At 41.3% G+C, this 11,034-nt stretch overlaps 3 protein-coding genes across 3 annotated transcripts; all 3 read left to right on the forward strand.

Annotated features, from left to right (window-relative positions):
* The first annotated feature begins 2,035 nt into the window (after positions 1–2,035).
* pirt (phosphoinositide interacting regulator of transient receptor potential channels) lies at positions 2,036–4,163 on the forward strand. Its single transcript, XM_028041602.1, has one exon. The coding sequence runs from the start codon at positions 3,260–3,262 to the stop codon at positions 3,665–3,667; it is 408 nt and encodes a 135-aa protein (XP_027897403.1). The 5' UTR covers positions 2,036–3,259; the 3' UTR covers positions 3,668–4,163.
* A 2,112-nt stretch (positions 4,164–6,275) lies between these two features.
* On the forward strand, positions 6,276–6,782 carry tmem238l (transmembrane protein 238 like). Its single transcript, XM_028042943.1, has one exon. It carries the CDS (start codon positions 6,276–6,278, stop codon positions 6,780–6,782), a length of 507 nt encoding a protein of 168 aa, XP_027898744.1.
* Positions 6,783–7,507: 725 nt separating this feature from the next.
* Positions 7,508–9,415, forward strand: LOC114159776 (putative transmembrane protein). The gene has a single exon (XM_028041922.1). The coding sequence runs from the start codon at positions 8,165–8,167 to the stop codon at positions 8,501–8,503; it is 339 nt and encodes a 112-aa protein (XP_027897723.1). The 5' UTR covers positions 7,508–8,164; the 3' UTR covers positions 8,504–9,415.
* The last annotated feature ends 1,619 nt before the right edge of the window (positions 9,416–11,034 follow it).

An 11,034-nucleotide genomic window follows, 5' to 3' on the forward strand; every position in this document is an offset into this window, starting at 1 on the left:
TTGGAAAGTCTGAGTTTGGATGATGGAGGCAACAGGGAGGCATTTCCTGATCGCTACCCCATTCTGGTGCCTCTGTGGAGAAACAGAAACAACCTGGAGCCGGAGATTTAGTCTCCTCAGGTTTTAGTCTCTACAGGTTTTAGTCTCTACAGGTTTTAGTCTCTACAGGTTTTAGTCTGTACAGGTTTTAGTCTCCTCAGGTTTTAGTCTCTACAGGTTTTAGTCTCTACAGGTTTTAGTCTGTACAGGTTTTAGTCTCCTCAGGGTTTAGTCTCTACAGGTTTTAGTCTCTACAGGTTTTAGTCTGTACAGGTTTTAGTCTCCTCAGGGTTTAGTCTCTACAGGTTTTAGTCTCCTCAGGTTTTAGTCTCCTCAGGGTTTAGTCTCCTCAGGGTTTAGTCTCCTCAGGGTTTAGTCTCCTCAGGGTTTAGTCTCTACAGGTTTTAGTCTCTACAGGTTTTAGTCTCTGCAGGGTTTAGTCTCCTCAGGGTTTAGTCTCCTCAGGTTTTAGTCTCCTCAGGGTTTAGTCTCTACAGGTTTTAGTCTCTACAGGTTTTAGTCTCTGCAGGGTTTAGTCTCCTCAGGTTTTAGTCTCCTCAGGGTTTAGTCTCTACAGGTTTTAGTCTCTACAGGTTTTAGTCTCTGCAGGGTTTAGTCTCCTCAGGTTTTAGTCTCTACAGGTTTTAGTCTCTGCAGGGTTTAGTCTCCTCAGGGTTTAGTCTCCTCAGGTTTTAGTCTCCTCAGGGTTTAGTCTCCTCAGGTTTTAGTCTCCTCAGGGTTTAGTCTCCAGGATTTTTAGTTTCCTGGAAATTATACTTTCTTGGAGGTTTTAGTCTCCTGGGGTTGGGTGGTTTAGTTTCCTGGGGGTCGAGGGTCAGGGGTCAGGGTGGATGGGTTTCCTGTCCGCCTGCTGCAGCAACAGGATGCGGCCATGCTGAGTGGCGGTGAGGCTGCGGCGGTCGGGGTTTCCTCGGAGGAGGTGGAGAAAGCAGAGGAGGTGGGCAGAGGGTTGCTGAGTGGGAATCTGTGGCGATGCCTCTTACTGGTTTCTCTGGTCAGGCAGTGGGAGGAAGGTTTTCTCAGCTGATTCTGAAGATTTCTGCCTGTTTTTGCTTCTTCATGTGACTCTAACCTGTAAAATCAGAAGGTTTGAACCAGATCTAAACGGTAAGTCTGTTTCCTCTGATCTAAAAGGCATCTGACTCTAATTTGGATTAAAAATATGAAGAATGTTTGTAAAGATAAAGATTATTTTTTTACATACGAACAAATCCTTTGTTGTTCCAGTGATATGTAGTTGTGATGGAGGGCGGAGGGTGTGGCCTAACGTGATCAATACTTCTATCAAAGTGTTAATAATTGATAGGGAGCTTCATTGTCTCCAGTAAAATAAGCCTGACAATAAAAGAACAGAACAATTTAGCAAAGATCAATTATTTACAGAGAAGCAACGTTCCTGAAATAGTTCATCTGCCTGAAATAAACGACTCAAACGAGAATCAGCGACAGCAGGAACGTCACAAACAAACTCCAGAAGATCAGGAAGGCAGAAAGCAGTTTGTTTCTGTGCAGGCAGAGACAGCATGAAGCTTTTTGGGACGGAAATCGACTGGAAGCTTCAGGCTGTTGGAAACAAACGGATGTAGCCACCATGATGTCATTTATTGATCAGTGGAATCACATTTCAAACTGTCTTCTCCTGTTTTGACTGGAACAAGAGATCTGCTGATCTGATTGAGAACAGTGTAATCCACAGTCAACCCATGAACAGAAAGGAACAACTCTGAGTTTTATATTAAGTCTAAATTGGTTCAAAACTTTGAAATAATATGTAGAACTGTTTTCCTGAAATGAAGAGAATGTAAAACTTGCAGCTTCGTCCTTGTTAAAGTCAGGTTTTTCATGTAAAACTCATTTTCCCACATGAAATATGACATAATGTACAATTCAGATGAAAAGCAAACAAATCTGTTAGAAAAATCTGTTTCATCAAATGTATAAACTTTTAAATGAAAATGTTGCTGAAGAACTAAATTTAATCAGCTTCAGTGTTCTGTCTTCCTCAGTCATCAGTTTCAGGCAAACATGAAATAAATCTGATTTTCTTTGTAGAAATTATTACAAAGGGTCAAAGTATCTCATTGTGCAAAGGTATCAGTCAGGATAAGGATAGAGTGAAGTCATTTACTTGTATTTGGAGAAAATTTGGGATTTGTTGTCATTACAAAACCTGGACATTTCTAAACGCTGATAAAAAGACATTCGATCGCTCAGAGACGCTTCCAAACCACAGGAGCCGAAGGAATTCAATCCAAGTATTATTTAGTCATTTATTCCTGGAAAACATCCAGATCTGCTGGAAAATCTCCTCAAATTTCAACCAGGATGTTTTCTGATCTGCTAAAACCAAACGGCAAAATCTGGGACACAATTTCAGGACAACATCAGCAAAAAGACACGTTTAAACAGGGAGGCACGGTAGTGGCAGTATCATTCTGGGATCATTTACATTTAGCTGGATCTGGATGAAGTTCTGAATAGTTCTGATTACCATCCAGCTGCGACCCAAAACCTTCAGGCGTCTAAAGAAGAAGAGGATTTTATTTCTCAGTATCAAAGTGAGTCGGCAGTTTTAGCTCAATTTACATTTTTACTTCATGAATAAGAAAGTAAAGAAAAACTGATTTAGTCTTACAGAAAAAGGCTGTTTAGATAAATAATGTTTATGCTACTTGTGGTCGAGTTATTAATGATCCTGCAATGACAATGTTCATCAAGTCAATACTGATAAAGTATATTTTAAAATGTATTCAGAAATTATTTGAAATGAAAAAAACAACAATTAAATTAAAAAGTAATTATTTAAGAGAATTCAAATCCTTTGTTTGGTTAAATGTGTGAAAGAACTGAATGTAAAATATGAGGCTGGATTTCTGTGTGACTGTCGCTGAGACATGATCCGACCCACAGTAACAAGATATTATGTCTGTTGATGTTTTATTTTTATTCAAATCAAATGTTCCTATTTCTGTTCATGTAACTGTAAAACAGTGCAGATGTCATAAACTTACATTAAAATCAATATGTTCAAACATATTTGCTCCACAAGGTGACAGAGATCAGTAATAAATGATCAAAATAAATAAAATATCACCAATGTGGGAAGATTCAGTGTAATCTATGATCATTTTAATAATCTCCCTGGTGCAGGTTGAGCCACGTTTCTCCTCACGGACCGATTTCTCTCCCCCTGGAGGTCATGCCGGGCAGCCCAGAGAACATCCCCCTGGGGGAGTGCGCCCTCTCCCAGTCCCAGGACCGGCTGACGCCGCCCAGCCACGCAGCCAGCACCGTCTTCTCTCTGTCCCGCAGCGAGTCGCTCTGGACCCCGGAGCCGCCGCCCAAAAGATGCGACGTGTTCTGGTTCCCCATTCACTTCATGTCCACCGGGGGCAGCTTCCTGGCCTGCGGCGTCATCATCAGCGGCCTGTGCTTCGCGGGCCAGTGCCAGCCGGCCCCCGCCCTGCTGGGACCGGCCCTGCTGTCCATAGGGCTGATGGTGCTGGTGGTGGGGGTGGTGCTCATCCCCATCACCAAGAAGAACAGGAAGCGCTCCCACATGCGGAGGCCCCTCGGCTACTACAAGCCTCCGGTCGTCGACGTGTGACGTCATCGGCGGTTTCCCGGTGACGCTGCGGCGTTTTCAGCATGAGATGAAATCCAAGAAATATTTACAATGCGGCTCAGCATGGAGACATTTCTGTTCCCCGCCGGGTCAGCGGGGGGCCGGGCGTAGAGTTACACTGTAAAACATTAACGGCAACATTTAGGTTGACTTAGTCTGTCACGTTATTCATACATTTATAAATGTCAGAATCCCAAAGTAAATATTTAGTTTACTAAATATGAAGTTATCAGGCTGCATATTTAGTTTCAAACTAAATGCTTACTTTATATTTAGCCACAAATTAAATATTTATTTTGCTAACTAAACATTTAGTTTCAAACTTAAATGTTAAGTCTGAACCAAATATTTAGCTTTCAAACTAAATATTTAGTTTGCAAACAAATATTTAGCAAACAAAATTTGGGTTCCACTGTTTTGCTAAGTTAATATTTAGTTCCAAACTAAATGTTTGTCTGAGCTAAATATTTAGCTTGCAAATTAAATATTTAGTTTACAAACAAATCTAAACTAAACATTTTGTTGGCAAAATACATTTTTAGTTCCAGACTAAATATTGAATTTGAAAGCTAAATATGTAGTTTGCAAACTACATATTTAGCTTGTGAATGAAATATTTAGTTTAGTACTCTGACATTTATAAATGTGTGAATAACATGTTGAAAATATGAGTTTGAAAATGAAAACCCACAAAATATTGCTGTTAATTTTTTACAGTATAACTTTGTGAGCGACTTCCTGTCGCGATTTTTCACACATTTACAAGGTTTTAGCACAGATGAGCACGAGCAAAGAGACATTTTAAATATTCATACGAGAGAGAAGTGAAGTTTCAGCCTCATGAATAATTAAAAGAGTTTATAATTATTACTCTCCGTTTTATTGTCTTGTTGCTTCCAGTAAGCAGCTCGCTGTGCAGCAGAGGAAGGAGTAGAAATACTTTCCGCCTTGAAGGATGCAAATGATCAGAGTCTGACTGGAGCGAGGCAAAAAAGATTAAAATAGTAAATGACAAGAAAAACATTCAGATTCAGCTGCAGGAGGATTCAGTGATAAATCAACCGGCTGTGTGTGGAAAATAAGTCATCTTTATGAATTCATTCATAATAACAGATCCTGTAGCAACAATCAGCTGATCCAACTTTATTTCTGGAAAATCTGGGAAGAGAAATCAACAAGTTTTTACAGTTTCACTTTAGTTTCATCAGATGTCAGGAAATGACAGAGTTTAACCCCCAACCTCCCCATTTCCTCCAGTTCTCCATTAGATCCCTTCTGATAAGCAGATATTATTATTTATGTGTACATGAAGACGCGCTGAATGACGCACTCAGTCACCAAGAAGCTCATCTTCAATTTTCCTAAGAAATGAAATGCAAATCTAGGCTGAGTTTTCCCTGGGCTGCAGCGTGGCGGAAAAACCCAGGCTGGTCATGAGCTAAACATTCAAACAAGCTCAGTGACAGACATGTTGGCTTTTACTGTCATCTGACTAAATATAGTTTAAAGAAAATCTCTGCAAGCTAACCTGACGATGTGGAAAAAACTTTTACTTTCTGAAATAAAACTGAGTTAAGAAGCAAACAGGCTGGACTGCTGACAGGATCCAAAAATCATTTTAAAAAATTATACTTGTTTTATCATGAAATGTAATCTTTTTTAACTTTCTTTTTAAATATAAGCTAAAATCATTTTCTGAAATGTTATTTTCCATCTTCATTTTTTCTTGCTTCTCGAGTTCAGAGCAAAACGGACAAAACGATTCTGACCAGAAAAGACCAGAACCGTCCAGAACCTCAAGTCTTCTGTTAATAAATGTTTACATGTGTAAATATTATGACATTAAACTTCTGCCAAAAACATTAATCTCATAAATTTACTAGGAAAAAGTAAGATTTTTAAGTTTCAAAAGTAAAAAACATTTCGACTTTTGATCCTCAAAGGTTTTCTAGAAAATGTCAGAAATTTTCCTTGTAAATTATCAAACATTTAAACTCTGAAGTTTTTTTGTTTTTTCTAGAAAATAAACTGCAAATAAAATGTTTTAGCAAAACTTCGATTATTCAAGTTTAGACGTTTCCTTGTTGTTTTACAAAATTACTGAGTTTAATTTCAAAATTTCTAAAAAGAAATCCAAGTTCATAGTTTTTCTAGAAAACTTAATCTAAAAGTTTCTGAGTTTTGGGGACATTACTCCTTTTTCTAATAAACTACAGACAAGAAAGTTGATCAAAAAGCCTTAAAGTTTTTGTTTCTTTCACAGAATGAAGATAATCTCTCACAGAAATGACATTTTATTCCAAATCAATCACATTTTAAGAACCAGCTCGTCCTCAGGTGAGATGTAGGGTTAACCCTAACCCAGACCTGCAGTAAAAAGGTGAAAGGTGTTTCCCTCCTGCTGAATATTTGACAAGCAAATAATATGTTAATGTTCTCCTGGACGCCCTGCATGTGGTTGTTGCTGTAGATGCCCGCAGCTTTGGCTCAACCCTCAGCAAACTGCGCTCCGTGCGGGTGAAGCTGTTTGTCTTAAGGTGGGGCGTTTCTCTGCTGGTGCGCGGTCCCGACCTGCTCCGCTATACAAAGGATGAAGGATCCCGGCCAGAGCAAAGCCTCAGCCCGCTGCAGCATGGCTCTCCTCCAGCGCATCGGGACCTGCCTGCCCTTCTTCCTGCTCGCCGTCACCTTTGACATCCTGGGCCTGGTTCTGCTGTTCGTCGGGATCTTCGGCGACCTGCGCATCGACGGCCTCTTCTACGGAGACTTCTTGATCTACTCGGGCTCCCTCATCATCTTCGCCAGCCTGGCCTGCTGGCTCATGTGGTACGTGGGCAACATCCAGGTGTCGGAGTACGACGGGCAGAAGAGGAGCAGCATCGCGCTGCTGGCCGGGAAGATCTCGGAGAGGCTGAGCCAGAAGGTGACCGCGCAGGACCGCGTGAAGTGCGAGGTGGAGGACGGGGACCGCAGCCCTGCGGGGACGCTTCCGCTGAAACAGGGCAAGGTGACGTGGGGCAAATCCACGGCGTACCTGAACGAGGGCTACGACGGCTCCACGGACGGCGCTGACGGGGAGCAGCAGTCCGTGGACTGATCGGCTCGGTTCGCATCCAGCCGGATCCAGATGTTGAATTCTGCAAAAACTTTCAGGTTTAGAAGTTGAACTTCCAGGACTGAAGGTCCAGTTTTCACTAATGTCTCATAGTTCATAAACAATCTGCAATTATCGTTTCAAGTATGTTAATGTTTTAACTAGACCCTTTGCACTACTGAACTGATTATGATTATTTATTAGGAAATAATCAATAAGTCATTCACTTTCAGCGCCTGTAAAAGTTAAACGGACCGTTTCTCTGATCCAGTAGAACATTTTATCTTTCATATTATAGCAGATTAATTAATGTAGCTGTGAAATCAGAAGACTGAAGCTTGAAGCTGCATCCTTGCTGGTGAAGATTAGGGTGATGGTACAGAGTCAGTCCGGAGCACCTCTGAAAACCAGTGAAAAAATGAAACTAAAAAATGTTCTGATTTCTGAAAACTGATTATTGAGAAGAAAATATGTCATTTTTATTCAAATGTATATAAGAGCAGATTATATTCTAAATGAATATCCATTTTATTTTGTTTTATTATATTTTAGATCAGACATTTCTTGGTTGACAAACATTAAATGTAAATCTGTCAGCAGTGTGAATAATTATGGATTATGGATAAAACAGCTGCAATATTTCAGTTCATTTGACGTGAAATGATTGTTCTGTTCATATCTTTGTGCTTTTCTTTCTGATTGTTGAAATTTCACACCAACTCAAACGCACAAAACGTAACTTCAGTCTGATTTCAGTCGTATAAAGATCCTCATAAACTCAGGATTTGTTGTCAAGCAGGAGGAAATGTCACTGACAGAATGTAAAGTTTCCCCTGTTTTTGTTTCAGCTGCTCAGCGGCAGAAAAAGGCCCAGTCATGCTTCCTGTTGGCCTCTGGTCAGACTGGTTTGACTTCTTGGTGAGCTTTTGTTTGTTGTGGGATTAAAATCCTCCTCAGAGCCTCAGAGGCTCCTGACTCTGAAACTAAAGCTGAGACAAACGATCCCACCTGAAGGAAACAAATTCCAGCTTCCTCTAACCAGAGCCGAGACATTGTCATAACCCTCCGCGTCTCTGACGCATCACTTCCTGTTAGACGGTCAGGCGGGACGGAGGTCAAGGTGTGAACTTTCCATGATGTCCCAGAACTGTTACAAAATCTCAAATCAGTAAAAATCACTTTGCAAAGACTGAATTTGACCAACCTGCTGGGTTTTTCATGTCAGAGGTTCTGATTGCCACCAGGTTTCTGGTTCAGATGCAGAGTCAGGCATGCAGGGAGGAACCGGGCCGTCAGCTGGAGGTACGGCCCGTCCGTCCGGTACCGGTCCTGCCACTGACACTCAGGTATGACAGAAATGTAAGGCGTGCTTTCAGTGAATAACAATGATACTTCAGACCAGAGCAGAGTTTTCTGGAGCGACCGGCTCTGGGTCCTGTCACTCCACCAGCAGACACCCAGCCGTCCGCACCGGCGCCGCCGGCCCAAACATGGAGGAGGGAAAGTGTACCGGCTTCTTCATCGGCCTGGCCATCTTCCTGGACGTGGTCGGCCTCCTGCTGCTCCTCATCGGCATCTTCGCTCCGCTGCCCTACTGGGATTTCTTCGTCCTGTCCGGGCCGCTGCTCATCTTCCTCAGCCTGGCTCTGTGGATATTCTGGTACCTGGGGAACCTCACCGTCTCTGAGGAGGAGCTCAACCTCCGAAAGCTGGACATCCTGTGACCTCCCTGGCCTGGACGAGGGCAGATCGGGTTGGATTGGATCGGGTCGGATTGGATCGGGTCGGATTGGATCGGATCGGATCGGATCGGATCGGGTCGGGTCGGGTCGGGTCTGAGGCGTCAACATGAGGAGAGAATGGACGGATCCACATGAAGCAGCCTGGAAATCAGGATTGATCTCTCTGGAGCCTGACTGAAGAGATTAAACCTGAACTCTTGTTTCTGGACCAGGAACCAGAACCAGCGGCCCGTCCAACTGGACCTCTGTGAAACAGCTTCTACTGAGCTTTTATCAGCTGGACGCTTTAAAGAACTGAGCCTGGTTGTGTTTCTGATCCACATGTTGTCAGTTTGGGTTTAAATTTCAGCAAGTCTTTGCACATTTGAAGGACAATAATCTGAAATGAGCGACTAAAAGTGCTTTTAAATGACTTGTGTGTGTTTTCTGTGTGACGCCATTTCTCTGACCCAAACCAGCCGGACTGGATCTGCTGGTCGCTTTGTTCAGCTAATTTTAGCAGCAACATCAAACCACAGAAAGCGTTTCCATCTACACTGCAAAACAACGTTTCACCAAGTGCTTTTACTGTAAATGTCTTCAAACATTTAAAATGAGACAAAACTAACTTACAAGCTTTCAGCAAAATATAGAAGCTTGTTGTAATTATTACCTTATTGATTAATTAATTACTAATTAAATACTAATTAATTAATAAGTTCTGGTTATAAGTGAGATAATCTGCCGGTGGAGCGAATCGTTCCTCCCAGGTTATAATTCAGAATAATGAAATCATCTTTGACTTGGTTATTATTTTAGGAAGGTGGCAATGTTATAATTTATATTATATAATAACTTAAAATGTGTGAAAAATGTTTTGTTCGTCTGGCAGATTATTAAAGGAATTAAACAAGCTCCTGTTTCTTGCTGAAATGTTTCTTGTTAGTGAATTTTAATTTTAAGTGTGATAAAATATTTGAACTAAAAACTAGACAAAAATACTTCTTATGATTTTGTGTTTTTGCAGTGTTCTGGTAAATTTGCATATTTAGTAGCTAATGAGGTGTGGTGATGCAGCAGTGACCTCATTCATATTTTACGTTTATTGTTTTTGTGGATAATTAGTTTTTGAAGTAACCAGCTGATCCAGATGCTTCCTGATTTAGGAGCCGTGATTCTGCCTGTGTGCATCAGAACAAAAACTCCTGCAGATCGTGTTTTTAAAATCCCTGCAGTTGGAGGTTATTTAATCCTTCGCCCTGGAAGAAAAGCAGCTCAGATGCGTCATCAAGGCCCTCAAATTAAAATGGCGTTCAGCGCCGACTGCATCTGGACGCTAATGGTGTTTAGAAGAGCTGAGAACGAGGAGAAGCCAGAAAGCTTCGCCTTAAGCACCACTACAGCTCCATGAAAGTCAACAGGGACGCTGAAACTAAAACTCCTCATCCACGCCCAGATCCTCCAGCCTTAATCAGCACTCAAGGCCCCATTATCTCCCTCAGAGATGGGGAAGTGTTATTAATGCGTCCATTCGGCTCCTGCTGCTGGAGAGGAAGTGAAGACGAGGAGAGACGGGCTTCGGCCCGCTGCCTCTCACATCCCATTGATCCAACGCGTCCTTACAAACCTTAATCACAACTGGACACGTTTGTGCACAATAGATTCTCTCAAGAGAGATTCAGATGGCAAGAGGCTTCTGTGAGAAGAGCCAGGCTCAGATTTCCTCCCTGCTGGTGAAAATGATGAAGAGACGCTCGGCGAATCCCAGAGGAGCGACAGGAGGGGTGAGAGCAATTAGAGGCGGTTGTTGTTCCTGGACTGGCATCGGCTGAGGCAGAGTCAAGAACATGAAGAACAAGAAATTATTCTGCTAATTACAACAGAACTTAAATGAGCAATAAATGAGTGAGTTTAAACCAATGAAGACATTTACCAGATCAGACAACCTGCAAAGTACTAAATACACTGAGGTTCTAATTATAAGTTTCATGTTAAACTCATAAACACGTTTCTTCTGTTACAACATTTCTGGTTCAGCATAAAAGCTTCAAAATATGAAAACATGTTAAACCTTAAAGAGGATAAATGTCTCCCTCTAGTGGTTCATTTCTGTAATCACTTTAAATCTGCAGGCTGGTCCTCAGTCAGAACCAACCGGGCCTGATTAAGGTCCAAATCATTATAAATCATGCTGCATATGACCACAAATATCCAGACTTACATCAGAAATCAGAGCTGGAGGCTCCCAAAATCTTCATTTAATTGATTTATTAAAAAATGACCCAAATCCTGCTGCTGTTGCTGAAAATAAACAGGAAAATAATTAACCCTAAAGGAAAACATTTTATGAAAACATTTCCTGTCAGTTTATTGTTGAGGAGATTTTAAAAATCATATTTTGTAGGGATTTTATATAAAGACACCTTTCTTTGTGTAATTTAGAAAAAACATATTTTAAAATCTAATATTGTTTTGTTTAAATCATTTTAATGGTTTTTACCTAACACATTTTGTTTGTTTTCTTACTTAGAAAA

The sequence above is a fragment of the Xiphophorus couchianus genome, chromosome 16 (genome assembly GCF_001444195.1).
Source record: "Xiphophorus couchianus chromosome 16, X_couchianus-1.0, whole genome shotgun sequence".
NCBI classification, from domain to species: Eukaryota; Metazoa; Chordata; class Actinopteri; order Cyprinodontiformes; family Poeciliidae; genus Xiphophorus; species Xiphophorus couchianus.